The sequence below is a fragment of the Acinonyx jubatus genome, chromosome F2, assembly GCF_027475565.1.
Source record: "Acinonyx jubatus isolate Ajub_Pintada_27869175 chromosome F2, VMU_Ajub_asm_v1.0, whole genome shotgun sequence".
Lineage (NCBI taxonomy): Eukaryota > Metazoa > Chordata > Mammalia > Carnivora > Felidae > Acinonyx > Acinonyx jubatus.
This window is the reverse complement of record NC_069394.1, coordinates 48568364-48585606: the sequence shown is the minus strand read 5'-3', so window position 1 is coordinate 48585606 and position 17243 is coordinate 48568364. Positions and strand designations below refer to the sequence as shown.

The 17243-nt window shown below is 34.7% G+C and overlaps 1 protein-coding gene across 4 annotated transcripts in view; it reads left to right on the top strand.

Moving 5' to 3' along the window:
• CPNE3 (copine 3) overlaps positions 1–17243 on the top strand; it is a 47256-nt gene that overhangs the window by 20385 nt on the left and 9628 nt on the right. For all 4 annotated transcript variants that reach the window (XM_027064280.2, XM_015074739.3, XM_027064279.2 and 1 more), the window contains 8 exons: positions 2437–2520; positions 4444–4533; positions 9192–9290; positions 11182–11268; positions 12036–12095; positions 12581–12714; positions 16929–16983; positions 17064–17115. In XM_027064280.2, coding sequence (XP_026920081.1) covers positions 2437–2520; positions 4444–4533; positions 9192–9290; positions 11182–11268; positions 12036–12095; positions 12581–12714; positions 16929–16983; positions 17064–17115 — 661 coding nt within the window. The remainder of the gene's footprint in view (positions 1–2436; positions 2521–4443; positions 4534–9191; positions 9291–11181; positions 11269–12035; positions 12096–12580; positions 12715–16928; positions 16984–17063; positions 17116–17243) is intronic.

Genomic DNA, 17243 nt, shown 5'->3' with positions numbered 1-17243 from the left:
TATATTATTAGATATAGTCAAGAAATTTAGCATCTTTCCCCATCCACTCTTTTTTCTTTTTTCGTCTTGGTAGGTAGTAATTTTTTTTAATTTGTTCTATGGTTTAATTGTTTAATTTTATAAAAAATCTAAGATTTTTTGTGTGTGTGTATGTTTATGTAATTTATGTGTCTCTGTGTATACACATATGTATATGTGTGTGTATATTGATATGTCCATATAGATAGATATGTATGTGTATATGTATGTATGTATTTGTATTTATATTCCCTACCCCCAGGCCTTGGATAACTGTAACATACATACATATATACCTTCATACATATATATGTGTGTGTATATATGTGTATATATGTGTGTGTATATATATGTGTGTGTGTATGTGTATATATATATATATATATATATATATATATATATATATATTATGTACATATACACACTTCCTCCACCTTGCTTTCATCACTTAACATGTTATGGAGGTCTGAGTCAGGAACTTATAATTCTTATTTTAATTCTACTACTGACAATTTCATGAACTTTCAAACAACGTTTGTTGTCTAACCTTCAGAATGATAATGATTCTGCCCTTCTCATAGGTTTATTTCTAAGATAGGCCAGACAGGGTACATTAATGTGTTTTTAGAAAGTTAACTTTTCTAAAGTGCTATTGTAAAATGGTTCACAGAGAGACTTATTACACTGATTCTTTTTTAGAGTTTATTTATTTATTTTGAGAGAGGGAGAGTATGCGCATATGGGCAAGCAGGGGAGGGGGAGAGAGAGAGCATCCCAAGCAGGTTCCATGCTGTCAGCACAGACCCCGATGCAGGGCTCCATCCCACGAACCTTGAGATCATGACTTGAGCCAAAACCAAGAGTTGGATGCTTAAACGACTGAGCCACACAGTCGCCCCTGATTCTTAAGACTCTTCTTAGCGATAAGGTTAAATTTTAAAAGTTCTGCATAGCCTTTGTGTTTATATACCCATATATACATTAAAAGTTTATTTATTTAAGTATTCTCACTCAACATGGGGCTCAAACTCATGACTCCAAGGTCAAGAGTCACATGCTTTTTAGACTAAGCCAGCCAAGCACCCTTGTGTTTATATTTTTGACTGTACCAAATATGTTACTTGCTTGACATTGAACTGCTGAGGAGGGAAGTAACATTATCTTAGTTCTTAATTTAATACTGAGGTTAATTTAGGACTCAGAAAATCTTCAGTTCAAGGACATTAACTGCATACATTACTGTGGAGTTAACAGGTGTCTTTTTGGGGCTCCTGGGTGGCTCAGTCGGTTAGGTGTCCAGCTTTGGCTCAGGTCATGATCTCACTGTTTGTGAGTTCAAGCCCAGCATCGGGCTCTGTGCTGACTGCTCAGAGCCTGGAGCCTGCTTCAGATTCTCTGTCTCCCTCTCTCTCTGCCCCTCCCCCGCTCATGCTGTGTCTCTCTCTCTCTCTCAAAAATAAATAAACATTAAAAAAATTTTAAAAAGTAAAGAGATCCTGATGTAACAGGTGTCTTTTCATTTTGACAAATAATAAGTAATATATTCTAAGGAGTATGGAAATTTCAAAATGAAAACAAACAAAAATGAGAAAACAAAATCATTTATAATCTCTGCTTAAGTTTGACCTCTGTGAGTGATTTGGTCATTCTTCCAGAATTTTATCTGTGTGTGTGTGTGTGTGTGTGTGTGTGTGTGTGTGTTTGTTGAGGATAGTGATAAGGGTATTTTTGAACACTCAGTGTGCTTCAGCATTGTACAGGTGCTGTGGTGAATTACAGAGGAAAAAGAAGATGTATTTTGTACCCTTGAAATAATTCTATTATGCACTCTACATATTTACCTCTACTCCCTTATGTATGTAAAGAAATGTGTGGAATTGGGGAAAGAGTGTTGGACATAGAAGGATAAGATATAAAGTCAAGACTCAGATCCATCAATTAAATTAGATGTGTGATCTTGGCAAAGTTATTTAACCTCTCTGAATCCATTTTATTGCTGATAACTGCTCTGCCCTTCATATAGTATGACTAATGTTTGGGATGGCATTTATATCAAACTATTCAGTGCTATGCAAATGAATACTGTTAATAATGAAAACAAGCCCAAAACATATTTTATTGATTATGGGTCCTATTCTTCATTATATTTTATAGCAATGTTCTCATGTTTTTTGAGAAGTGAAGTTGTGATACATAGGATTATGAGCATTTATCACAAATGCCTTAATAGTTCCCCTTGTAGACATCCACAAGTTTATAAGTTCATGAGGAAGGTGAGATTTGTATTTACTACTGTTCTGTGCTGTATATATCTGTACTATGGAGTTAGACTTTTGATATTGCTAACACGTAACATGTATAAAGTATGGTTTTACATGGTTTCAAAGGAGAAGAATTGATTTCTTTTTTTTAATGTAGGATCTATTTGGAAAGTCAGATCCATACCTGGAATTCCACAAGCAGACATCTGATGGAAACTGGCTAATGGTTCATCGAACAGAGGTGAATATCTGAATTTGAAAAAGTAGAGTTGAGGTTTCTGTTAGAATTCTAGTAATCTAAATTTTAAAAAAATTTAAATTTATAAAAATATCAATCTGAGTTCAGACATATATAGCCAGAGATGCAAGATCAACATACTCATTTTTTTCATTTTTTTTCTTCTTTTCATGAGGAAGTGCTACTATGCTGAATTATTAGCAAAATTTTTATTTTGAAATATTTAAGACCCTGTAAAAAGCACTAAAATGTATACCTGTGTATCCTTCACCTAGACTTACCAACTGGTCATATCTGTATGTGTGTTCTTTCTCTCTCACTTACACACACACACACACACACACACACACACACATATGCATGCACCCATGCACACATATAGTTCCCATTTGCAAAACTGTCCTAATGTAGGCTTCAGGTATCAATTCCCTTCATCTTAATACTACAACAGGTATTTCTCAAGAACAAGGGCATTCTCCTACACAACTACACTTGAGAGAATTAATATGGATTCATAATATCACCCAGTATATCCTTTAACTTCAGATTTCCCCAGTTGTCTCACACATTATACACACACACACACACACACACACACACACACACACACACACATTTGTGTTTTGTCCAGGATCAATTCAAGGTTCACATTTTGCATTGGGTTCTTATGTTCCCAGTATATATGATTCTTCTCCCTTTCTGCCTTATATCTTTCTTCATGCCATTGAATCTCCTGAATAATCAAGGCTAGTGTGTCCAACATTCTGAGTCTTCTGTTTCCTTACGATTGTATCCAAATCAAGCATTTCCATCAAGAACATTATGTGTGCATCTTGCTTTGCATCATCAAGGGACCCATAGTATCAGGTTGTCCAGTATTGATGTTGCCAACCTTGTTCTACTTGTTTAAGCTGGTGACCACCAGATCTTACTATGATAACCAACTGAGCCACCCAGGTGCCCCATATTTATGTTTTTTTTAAGCTTATTTATTTATTTATTTATTTATTAGTAGTGTCTATACCAATGTGGGGCTCAAACTCATTACCCCCAGATCAGGAGTCATATGCTCTTCAGACTGAGCCAGCCAGACACCCTTCATTCGCTTACTTTATATTAAAGTATATTCTCAGGTCACCTTGTGCTCACCCTATCCCAGGTCCAGAATGAGCCATTTCTCTTGAGGAACCCAGTTCCTTTAAAACAGTAGTGCTATTAAGGAATCTACTCCTGAAATCATTGTTGCACCATATACTAACTTGGATGTAAATTAAAAATAAATAAATTATTTTTTTTCAATATATGAAATTTATTGTCAAATTGGTTTCCATACAGCACCCAGTGCTCATCCCAAAAGGTGCCCTCCTCAATACCTATTACCCACCCTCCCCTCCTTCCCACCCCCCATCAACCCTTAAGAGAGTAGTGCTAGATGTATTCATTGCTACCCAGATGTCATTGCATTCAGGTCTTTTCAATGGACAGAGCTAGGAAATGTGTATTTGTGTATATCTGTTTATTATGTGTATGTATATTTATAACAATTTTAAGTCATCAATTTAGACTATTTTCAATTCAAGTCCAACCCAGATTCTTTCTCATCCTTTTTTTATTCCAAATTTGAATCTTCTATGTCCTGCAATGAAAACCCTGGTTTCCAACAGAATCAACTATTAGTAGTTTCTAAATGTACCTTGTGATGGGTAAAATAAATTTTCCAAGTAGTTTTTTTCTTTTCTCAGAATGTATCTGTCACATTTTTCTTATAACAATTGTATAATATTGTCCTACCTAGTTTCTCATTGAAAAAGTTGACTGGGTGAAGAGGTGAAGGATGATTGTGAGAGTATAGCAAGAATCTAGGAAAAGGAAGGGAAAATGTTAATGAACTGAATATTTTTCTAACTAGTCTTGGAATCTTTACAGGTTATTAAAAATAACTTGAATCCTGTTTGGAGGCCTTTTAAAATCTCTCTTAACTCCCTGTGCTATGGAGATATGGACAAAACTATCAAGGTAATTTGAATTTATGTGGATGTTATTTATACACACATATGTCTTTCATAAAACTAATAGATTAGATAGTATTTAATAAAAGTTAATGATGTAATAGATACCTGTAAGGATTGAATTGTATTTTTATTTAGGAATACTAAAAGAGAAATGTCTCTGGTAAGTAAATAGTTCAAAGGAGTAGATATGTTTGACTGATATGTTGACCTAATGCTTAATCAAACATTGTGATTTTTATTTTACTCTTCATTTTAAAAAATAGAATGTCCAATTTAAATCTTTCCTCCTTTTAATAAGATTCATTTGCTCTGCAATGAATCTTTAACTGCAATCTTTGACTTTGGTATGGCCCTTGTGGATAAAAGCAGATGTTACTTTAACTAAAAACCCAAAGCTTCCCCCTATAGCAGAGAGGAGCAGCAAAAGAGAATAGTGGTGGCATTTTCCATTGTATTTTCAGAGCAAGATATTATTCATTGAAAACTTTTAGATAGCTTTAGTATAAAGTGTTAGGAGAGCAGGGTGGGTACAGGGAGTAGAAGCAGGTGACTAAGAATTTTTTTTAATGGTTTAATTTATAGCTATTTAACAGAAAATATTTATTATTTTTAAGACATATTTTACTAGACTCTCTTGTTTTGTTTAATGTTTTATTTATTTTTGAGAGACAGAGACTGACTGTGAGGGGGTAGAGGAGGGGCAGAGAGAGAGGGAGACACAGAATCCAAAGCAGGTTCCAGGCTCTGAGCTGTCAGCACAGAGCCTGATGCGGGGCTCGAACTCACTAACCGTGAGATCATGACCTGTGCCAAAGTTGGACACTTAACCTACTGAGCAAATGAGGCACCCCTAGAGTCTCTTTACATAAGATTCCAGATAGAAGTCTCTTGTGTTTAGAGTCAGCAAACTGAAGTGGGTGTTTTTGTTTTCTTTTTCCTTTGGTAATGAATATGGTAAAAACAGGAAAGGTGATGGCATGGAACACTGGATTTTGTGTCAGGCTATGTAGTTCAAGTCTTGACTTAGGCTTTCAACCAGATAAGGGATCTTGGGATCTGACTTCTTCATTTATATAATAGAGAAAATAATATCTATGTTACAAAAAAAAGGAAGGATTAAATTAATGAAAGTAGAAGTTTTATAAACCATTATACATAGAATAGATACTGTTACATTGAAAACGGTTTCATTCCTTAGCTCTGTAAAAATTTGTCCTCAGTTGACAGAGAACTTCAGAAATCAATATAGAGGCGCTTGGGTGGCTCAATTGGTTAAGCGCTGACTCTTTATTTCACCTCAGGTCATGATCTCACGGATCGTGAGTTCCCCACATTGGACTCTGTGCTGATAAGGTAGAGCCTGCTTGGGATTCTTTCTTTTTCTCTCTCTGTGCCCCTCCACCTTCAAAATAAATAAATAAACATTGAAAAGCAATATAAGTATGATTTATGTTGTATTTCAAACAGCAGTGAAAATTTAGGTAACAAATAAATAGAACAGTAGTTTTAAAAATTACTTTCTATTGTCATATTAAACTTTTGCATTTCACATTAAAAATAGTAAGTTGAGGGGCACCCACCTGGGTGGCTTAGTCGATTGAGTGTCCAACTTCAGCTCAGGTCATGATCTTGTGGTCCGTGAGTTCGAGCCCCGCATCTAGATCTGTGCTGACAGCTCAGAGCCTGGAGCCTGCCTTGGATTCTGTATCTCCCTTTCTCTCTCTGCCCCTCCCCTGCTTATACTCTCTCTCTCTCTGTCTCTCTCAAAAATAAATAAAGATTAAAAAAAATAGTAAGTTGATACTTTATTAGCTCTGAGAAACAGGAAAGGCTGGGGTAAAAATGCCTAAAACATAACCGGTTGCTTATAATAATATGTTAACAATGAAACAATGTTTTTTAAACTTTCTTTTGCACACAGTGGCATGCTTACAGGGCTATTTTATTATAGTAAGTAAACTGATTTTATGAGCTTTCTCTGATGAATGTCTTCCGTTCTTAAAAGTTTCTCAGTTTGTTTTAACTGTACACAATTTGGTTTGCCATATCATGACTGTCTTTCTTTAGTTCTCTATTTCTTTGCAATATCACAAAGTCATACATCTGTGATTCTTGTGGTGTTTGGAAACTGTTTAGAGGTGTAGAGGTGTAGCAAAGAGCATTAGAGCACAGAATAGAGTCAGAATAATTGGTAATTTGCTGTGTGAACGTGCCAGTGTTATCACTCCAGCATGTATTAATATTTTCATAATATCAAATGAATAAAAGAAATAATCATGCATGCTACCACCTTGCCTAAAATGGGAATGCCTTAGTGAATGTAGTATTGTGTGGTGTGTACATTCTTTTACATATATACATATGTGCATATGTATATATGCATATATTTCAATTTCATAAGCACTGCTGATACTGTTGTTTAAAACAGCCAATAGTACTAGTTTTTGTATTTTTGAGACGAGAAGTTAAATGGTGAAATTAAATGGAGAAATTAAATGATTAAATTATTATATTGTTTACCTCAAACTATATCTGACCATATGCCAGTATTATAAATGTTATATCTTTCTTTAGCGCCAAACATTTGCCTTCAGTGAGGCAACAGTGAGGTTTTCCTGTATATTTATTATAGTGTGCTATCAGAAATTACAGTTTAAAAATATTTTAACATTCCTTGAAGTCTCAGGCAGGCTAAACATATGAAGAGTTTTAGGTGTTCATAAGCTTCTTAAAATAAAATTGGCCTTATCAAAGCTTGATCTTATATATAAATTGGAGTTTGCTGAATGCAAATCTAAAATGCAAAATTTGGGGGCACCTGGCTGACTCAGTCCATAGAGCATGCTACTCTTGATCATGGGGTGGTGAGTTCAAGCCCCACATTGGGTATAGAGCTTGCCTAAAAAAAAAAGGTCCAGTTCTATTTTCCATAATTTAAAGAAATGCATTAAAAATGCATGAAAATATTAAGTGTTTTGGCTTTATCTTAATTTTATTTCTCTAGAAAAAAAATAGTAAGATCATTAATTTTCTTTTCTCCTGATACTTTGAAGAGTCAGATAAAGGGCTTTGGTTTAAAAATTAAATACAAGATACATAAGGCAAGAATCAAACTGTCATAATTGGTACATGACCAAAGTGTTTCTAAAAATAAAAACCCTTTACTGTTACTCAAAATTGCAATTCTGGGCCTTGTTTTTATTGATTGGTTTTTAGTCTTCCTGAATACTAATGAAAATATTAGTAAGGAATGAAAGACTCCTTGTTATAGGCACTTAGTTCACTTCTCATAGAACTGAGAAGAAGGTAAATCATTTTGCTGGCTGAACATATAGAATCCCTAAGCATTTTAGCTTGGCAATTAATATAACTTTGTAAAGGATGCTTTCTTGGCAGATCACTTCTTATAGGCTTTTATTTTAAATCATAGGCTCTTGAAGAATTCAAAAGTGCCCTCAGCATAGCTTTACCTATATTGCTTACCAAATAAAACATACCATCTTCTATGACTATTTAATTCCTTTGCCTACTTCACAAGCCTAAGTAGAGAATGTGTGCAGTGCACATAAAAATGTTTGCAGAAATGAGATAATCTGTTCTGAAATTATAAAGCACTCTAAAAATGTTAGTTATCCAGTGATCACAATGGACACCTCTCCTTGCTAACAGTTCACACCACATTAATTTTTTCATTACAATGAATAATCAGGTATTCTTGTGAATATTTACCCTCTGGTTACTCTGTCAACTTGGCACAAAATTACATGCAGCTCTTGGGGTGCCTCGATGGCTCATTCAGTTGAGCATCGGACTCTTGATCTCAGCTCAGGTGTTAATCTCAGCATTGTGGGTTCAAGCCCCACATTGGGCTCCATGCTGGGGGTGGAGCCTACTTAAAAATAAAAACAAAAACAAAAATATAAACAAATATACTCTCAGCTCTCTTCTGCCTGCTGTAAGAAAGAGCAAACATTTGGCCAGAGGCATAGGTAAGACTAGAATTCACCCTGTCTTACATGGAAATAGAGTCAATATGACCTAGAATAGATAGTTCCTCAATGGATCAAGTACTCTTTCCCTTGAATTTTCTTTTTTATTGTAAGACTTGTGATTCTCAGAAGGATGCAGATATGACTTCATCATATCTAACTCTGAATACAAACCTAGCCTTACCAGATTGCAGCTGATGAAAAACATTCCATATTTCTAAATCATCTAGGATTTAATTATACAATTTTTAGCTGTCTAGGATCTGACTTCCTTTCTTCCTGCAGATGATGGCTTTTAGTCATTGTATAGTGATAACAAAGTAAAGAAGTGGATGAGAAAGAAGACGTAATTTCATTTTGATTTTATCAGCTCTTATAAAGAGCATGATGGTGAACTGGGAACGGCTTAATATGGAATTTAAACAATATTTGTACTTTTTGTCTGCCTATGACCTATCCTAGAGCCCTATTCCAAGGATAGCTGGGGTTTGAAGTGTTTCAGTATTACTCCTCCAGGAAGTTACTTCCTACTTCTCTAAGTAGAGCTGCATAATAAACATTTTCACTTATTTTAATTGAAAGGGCACTTCCTGGTAAGTCTCAATTATTGCAGCCAATCCTTTTAAACAAAATTTTGTTGATTTTTATATATTCTTATTATACTTAATTCTAGGTAGAGTGCTATGATTATGATAATGACGGGTCACATGATCTCATTGGAACATTTCAAACCACCATGACAAAACTGAAAGAAGCCTCCAGAAACTCACCTGTAAGTTACATCTTTGTCATTTGAATGTACTTTATGGTTGGCCATGTATTTATTATTTCATTTTTTCCCCCTTGGTATAGCAAACAGTTTGCCATGGTTTTACTCTGTATTATAAAATGCTATGAAATCTGTGGATTTTATTTGTGTAGTAATTGGATGATCCAAAATTCATCTTGGAGTATAAGTTTACATTTGTATTTAGAGGTTTGGTTTCCTTTGGCTTCAGACAACATATGTGGTTTGATTGGAAAACCCTAGTTTTAAAGCATTTGGTATTTCATTGGTCATAATAATTAAGTTCTACAACACTAGATAAATACCTAGGCTTGATCTGTGTACATTTATGTTCCTTTTGGACCCGCTTTTACAATATGCCTCTCATTCTTCTCTCCGACTTTTCTTCACTGAAGGGAAGGATAAAAGGATAATTATGGTATTTCAAATTATGTAATATTAAGCCTCCATCTAATGGCACTAATTTTGTCAAGATCATTAATGTGCTTTAACTACATTCAGTTTATTATTTAGTATCCCAACATATTGCTAAAAGTGCTTCTGAAACTTTCCTGTCTCTAAAGCCGAGGTGCCTAAAAATTATTCCAGAGCATTTTATAAGTAAAATTTATCAATTGTCCCCATCTTATTTCCTTTCTAGTTTGAATGAGATAAGCTATTAATTCTCTTTATAGCTTACTTAAAATAGAATAATATGAATTGTTTATTACCTGCATAATGTTCATGCATATAGCCTTTGATTTTGAAAACATAAGAGGTTATGGTTAGATGAGGTCTTTTTTACCTAGTCATGTAAGTGAGGTGATCTAAAAGATACTGATAGTTTTAGATCAAAACATAACTACAAAATAAATAAATAACACTTATGAGCCATTTGGTTTAAGTAATGGGGAAAAATGAGTTTTAAACAAACCTAATGAGACTAGAATTTTTAGTTGGTCACATAGAGATCTATTGCCCTGTCCCTACTCCCTGGTCACAAAGGCCAGGTACTAGAAGTAGACTATACAAAAATGTTTGTGTGAAGTATGAAAGGCTTTTAAAATCATTCCTAATGGGTTAGGGGCATCTGGGTTGCTCAGTCAGTTAGGCCTACATCTCTTGATTTCAGCTCAGGTCATGATCTCATGGTTCATGAGATTGAGCCCCAAGCACAGAGCCTGCTAGGGGTTCTCTCTCTCTGTCCCTCCCCCTCACTCGCATGCTCTCATGCTCTCTCTCTCAAAATACATAAATAAACTTTAAAAAATCATACCTAGTAGTTTAATTAAAACAGCAAAATTCAGCTGTAAATATCCTAAAGAATTTTTTTTAAAGCAGAACTAATGGCAAATGCTAAAAATCTGAACAATTCAAAAAAAGCAAGCTACCTAAAAGAACTAAATATGAAGAGTGATCTGGATTGTTGTCACTATCCTTCAGAATCAGTAAATGAACTACTTTTAGAAGATATTGAATGAACAACCAACTCTGTAATACTTTATGGATCATGTAGAGTTTTCCTAAATCCAACTATCTTGATCCTTCCCTCCTCCATGACAGAATGAGGCTTTTAATGTTGCTGCCATGGCAAGGTTTACCTACTCTTATTCTTCAAAGGCAAGGCCATATCTTACCATCTCTGTTTTCAGTGCCTGGAATAGTGCCTGCCACTTGGTAGACACTTTGCAGAGAGAGAGGGAGACAGAGAATCCCAAACAGGCTTTGCACTGTCAGCACAGAGCCCGATGTGGGGCTTAAACTCAAGCACTGTGAGATTATGACCTGAGCCGAAACCAAGAGTCGAATGCTTAACCAACTGAGCTACCCAGGTGGCCCACATTGGCATTTTTAGTATTGCTAGAAAGAATTAACATTTTGTCTTTTCTTCCTATAGGTGGAATTTGAATGCATAAATGAAAAAAAGAGGCAAAAGAAGAAAAGCTACAAGAATTCAGGTGTTATCAGTGTGAAACATTGTGAGGTTAGTTGATATTGACCATTTATAGTAAGTGTAATGAGATCCCATTTCAAGTTCTTTTTTCAATATGGTATATATTAAGCAAACAGACAAAGAATATTAAAGTTTTTTCTTAAGAAATGTGAATTGAATTTTGGGCAATTGAAAATCACATGAGCATCTGGATACCCTTAAGGAAAAGAAGAGAGTAGGAAATAGTAAAGAAATCTTTCAAGTAAATTTGGTTCCAAGGTTTGACAACTTTTTAGCAAAAGAAAAGATTATTAAAGTTTTTTCCTTATTGTAAGAAATATGAAGCATCATGGTATTTTCCCAGAGCATTAGCAGAAACAACCTGACCCAGTGCATCTATCCTGGTCATAATTTCGAGTTGAGATATTGTAAACAGAGGGGAAAATTCAAGAGACTTCTTACAACAAACAAATGAGGTTTTTCTGGTTTTGTTTTTTATTAAAAAAATTCAATTATTATGCTTATTAAAGGTCTCAACATATTAGATTCATTGCCAGTTTCTTAAAACCTAAAGTGATTTCATCTTTGGCCATTAATATTCTAATCTTAACATTGATTTAATTATCTCAAATTAAAATCATACAAATTCATGACAAGTAGGGGCAGCGGTACCTTAAACTCAAATGCTGGGGTGGTTTCCACATGCTTATATCATGTTTTGTTCAGTTTCTAAACTGTTAAAAACGTATGCCAGAGAGCTCTTTGTATCTCTTGTATAGTAAAAGAGTTTTAATTTTAACAGTGCTGTCTGTTTTTAGATTACAGTGGAATGCACATTCCTTGACTATATCATGGGAGGATGTCAGCTGAATTTTACTGTAAGTAACACTGACTTTTTCAAAAGTCGTGTAACATATTACTTTTTCCTACCATTTTGCAGTGTTCTATCCTTCCCTGTAAAACTGACTTAGTGATGAAATTTATACAAGCTGTTTAGTATGATCTCCTCAGACAGGTTGTCTAATAAACTCATCCACAAGCTTTCAACTTTGTTGGTCAGATCTGTTTCTTCTGATGGAAAGCAAATATGTCCTATAGCAATTTAAAATTATAGAAGCATTAGTCAAACAACATACAAAAATAAGCCCTACATCTAAAGTCATGGATTTGAGGCATCTAGAAAAAATAGGAATAACAGATTGTTTCATGCTGAAGCTTTAATTGTTTGTCTGTGGAAAAACTGGTAGGCCCAGGCATTTGTTAGAAAATGGTAGCAGCAGGCTCTGGGATGAATATTTGTTTCATTTCCTGGACATCGAGTGTAGGCTTTTCCTTATTAAGGGCTGCGATTATTATTTGGCAGGTGGGAGTGGACTTCACTGGCTCGAATGGCGACCCAAGGTCTCCTGATTCCCTTCATTACATCAGCCCCAATGGTGTTAATGAGTATTTGACTGCTATCTGGTCTGTGGGACTGGTCATTCAAGATTATGATGCGTGAGTATGACTAAAATATTTGTTTTTATAATTCCCCAGAAGGGGCAGTTTCTGTTTCATCTGCTAGTACTTGGATATCGTTGTTGGTGATAAGACTGCTGGGGTTGACAGGGGGGAGGGGAAGGGGCATGGTAGGGGTAGCTTTATCCCTAAAATTTCTTTCCTGTTGTCTTTTCTAGTTTTCTCTTGCTGACAGTCTTAGTGTTTACTTTTGACCTCTAATCTCTGGCTGTGATCAGTTATAAAGAGCTCACAAGCTTGTTTCTTTGATCTGGTTTCCTTGGGGTTTACTCATTAGGGATAAGTTACCTGTGTGATTGAAGTTCAGATGACACATTCTGTAAACATTCACAGACACTATTTACTAACATGTCTGTTTCTTGCCAGTGGCTGTCAAATTATTTTCTTAATGGCAACCTTGAACAAGTGCCAAGAGATAACTTGACTTAACTGTTATAAAATATTTTGAATAGATTCTCAATATATAGATTTCAAACAATAGAAAGCAATCTACATTAATACATTTTTGTTCTGGATCTCTTAGAGCACAGTATAAATTTTCACTTGCCTTTGCCTATTATTTTATGATAAAAGCCCTTACACAAATTGATGGAGCTTTTTATTAATCTGTTACAACATTTAAAGAGGTAATCTTTTCAGGCAAATGAAAACTAATCTAAAGCAAAGGTGGCAATTCCAATATCAACCTAGTATGATTTAAGTCAAAACTCATTAAATGTAATAAAAAAATTATTTTATAGAATACTTTGTTATATAATCCAAAATGGAAATATAACCATGGACATATTTGATAAAAGAGTATGAAAGCATTTCAACTGAAAATAGTTAGAAATAATTTAAAAAAATTTTTAAAGTATTTATTTATTTATTTTGAGAGAGAGAGAGCACAAATGGGGAAGGGACAGAGAGAGAGGGGGAGAGAGAGAATCCCAAGCATGCTCCACACTTTCAGCATGGAGCCCCTCAGCACTGTCAGCATGGAACCTCATGTGAGGCTTGAACTCACGAACCACAAGATCACAGCTAAAGCCGAAATCAAGAGTTGGACACTTAACTGACTGAGGCACCCAGGCTCTCCTATAATAAAACTTTTAAAGCAACACAATTAAAATGGAGTTTATATAAAGAATAAAAAATTTATAAGGTTTCTTTCTCAGACTGCCACCTGGAAGTTAATACAAAAGGATAACTAAAAAGAATTTACCATATGGAAATTTAAAAAAATCTTAAGTAGTTGTTAGATGAAAGAGGAAATCAAACTATAATAACAGACTATCTAGAAATAGAAGGAAACAAGAAGACTATACATGGTCCTATCTTTAATAGAGGAAAATTTTTGGCTTTACGTGCTTTTATTTTTTAAAGAAGAAAAATCAAATATAAATGAAATAGAGTTTCAACAAAATAAAATTAAAGAATAGGAAGAAAAAATAAAGATATGATGATAATAGCAGATTCTATCTGTGTATGAGCCATCATGTGTCAGGCACAATTTAATGTAGTTTCTATGTGATGCTCATCTAATCTTTATAATTTGCTGTGACATATGTACTATTATCATCCATTATCATCTGCATTGTGTAGATGAGAAAATTGAGGCATAGGGAGTTAAGTAGCTTGTCCAGAGTGACTCAATTGGTAACTGGCAGAAACAGAATTGAGCCTGGGCTGTCTGCTCCAGAGACATGCTCTCCAGGCTATATTGTGTACTTTGCTGTATGTCCTCTAAGCATCAAAAGTAAGGGACTTGGAAAGTTTCAAAACCACCACTAAATGAATAAATTAAATGACAAGATGATTCTTTGCAAGTTCAACAAAACATAGGCAAATCTTGCCAACAACATGCATAGAATATTAGTAATGAGACAGAGATTATAAGCATAGATCCAAAAAAAATTAACAATTGTAAGTTAATACTCAATAAAACTTATTACACTGGAACATCTGGATTAAAGGAAGATTTTGGGGGGAAGCTTTAAATTAGCAAAGTTGACTCAAAGAGGCAGGAAGCCTGAAGAGACTAGAACCATGGAAGGAATGGTATAGTCCAAAGAGCCACTCCTCACAAGAGAACCAGGCCAAGACAGTTTCATACATAAATTCTACCAAACAGTTTCATACATAAATTTAAACCTAAGAGAATCAAGTAAAAAAATATTAGAAATCAGTGAGAGTTCAGAAAGGTGGTCAGATACAACATAAAATTAAAAAAATCAGTAACTTCTCAGTAGCCAGCAATAGCCAATTGAAGAAATTATAGCAGATACAAGATCACAGTTCATGATGCAATAAAAAATAAGCATGAATTTAGAGAGTTCTAGGATCTTTAGTGAGGGAAAACTACAAAATTGTACTGAGAGACAAAGAAGGAAACTTGTTTAAATGGAGAGCTATACCATGATTCTAGATAGGCAGATGTCATAATGATGTAATATATAAAAATTATCCCAGAATTAAGCAATTCTAATCAAAATTGCAATAGAACCCTGATAAAATGATTTTTAAAATTTCCTAGTGGGAAAAATGAATCCAAGAAATTTTTGAGGGGGGAAAAAAAAAGAAATGAAGGGGAGTTTTGTTTTAGCAGATATTGAAACTTATTTTAATGCTGTATTAATTAGAGGCACCTGGGTCACTCAGTTAAGCATCTGACTTCTGCTCAGGTCATGATCTCATGGTTCGTGGGCTCTCATCGGGCTCTGTGCAGACAGCCTGAACCCTGCTTGAAATTCTCTCTCCTTCTCTCTCTGCCCCTCCCCACCACATGCTTGATCTCTTTCTCTCAAAATAAATAAACTGTAAAAAAAGGTGTATTAATTAATATTACAGAACTAGTACATGACAGTGGAACAAAACAAGTCTTGAAATAGAGCCTAGGGTGTACTTGAACTTAATATAGAGATGTGATAGAGATGACATTTTAGGGAAAGGGGTTGTTACAGCTGCTAAACTAGACAAGAACTGAATTTGTATTCCTAAAATCATACCTATATATGTTAGGACACTATTTTTTTTTAAGATTTGATTTGATTTATTTTAATATTTATTTGATTTTGAAAGAGAGAGACAGAGTAGGGGAGGGGCAGAGAGAGAGGGAGACAGAGAATCTGAAGCAGGCTCCAGGCTCTGAGCTGTGAACACAGAGCCTGACACGGGGCTTGAACCCACGAACCGTGGGATCATGACCTGAGCCGAAGTCAGATGCTTAACCAACTGAGCCACCCAGGTGGATTTTTAAGTAATCTCTACACCCAACATGGGGCTTGAACTCACAATCCTGAGATCAAGAGTCACATGCTCCACCAACTGAGGCAGCCAGGTGCCCCTGTTAGCATACTATTTTGTATAGAATATAGACAAACTGCTGAAATAGACACCCCCCAAATAACGTACATTTACCAAAATAGGTGTTTACTTCTTTTTCATGTTGCAAGTGTAGAATGTGTCTACCTTAGGTTCTATCCTAAACGCAAAAAGAACAATTAATTAATATAAAAAGAATATCCCAGCAGAAAAATTAGTATGTTCATTACAGTGTTTTATAAGAGCAAAGCATTGGATGTTTATTGGTTGTGGGAGAATATCCATACAGTGGAATATTTAGCCATTCACATGATGTTATATATTCAGGTCCATAATCCCTTATCCCTACACCACTGGGGCCAAATATTCATACATTTTGCTACAGAAATGTGAGAATTTTATATGTGACTTTGCACCATGTTTCTGTGGCCAAATGTATGAATATTCATATTCAGTAGTATGAATAAAAGCTATAAATAACCTCATATCAGTTGAGGTCAGGTTTTGCTGCCAAATGAGTTTGCTATAAGCGAATGAACTTTTGTTTTTTAGGGCTTTATGGATTTATCTACATATTTATTCAGCAAAATGATATACAGTATTTAAGTAGAAAAGAGTATGTTATAAAATATGAATATAAACTCCAGTTTTATAAATATATATATAGACAGAGACATTTTTCACCCTTGTTACACAGAAAAATACTTAGAGTGATTGTTGCCAAATATTAACATTGGTTCTCTAGTGGTTATTATGGGTTTAATCTTTGTATTTGCCTTAGATTTTGAATTTTTTTAAAACAAGCTCTATTGGTTTTATTATGAGCAAAGATAAAATTTTCTATTTTGAGAAAAAAGTTACCTTTCAGTTTTTTCAAATTTTCTTTTTAGTGATAAAATGTTTCCAGCATTTGGTTTTGGAGCTCAGATACCTCCTCAGTGGCAGGTGAGAGGAAATCCTATTTTAAATATTTCCCTCCAACAAAAGCAAAACAGGGTCTAATGAGTCCTTTCATCTTTTGACAGGTTTCGCATGAATTTCCAATGAACTTTAATCCATCCAATCCCTACTGCAACGGTAAGCTAAAAAGTTAACAGGAAGATTTTACACAGAAAGCCTCACTAGTGTTTGTTACTTGTTGTTTTCTTGTGATTCAATACTACTCAAATTCCCTTCCTCGTTTTCTTTTCGTGACATATTTAACA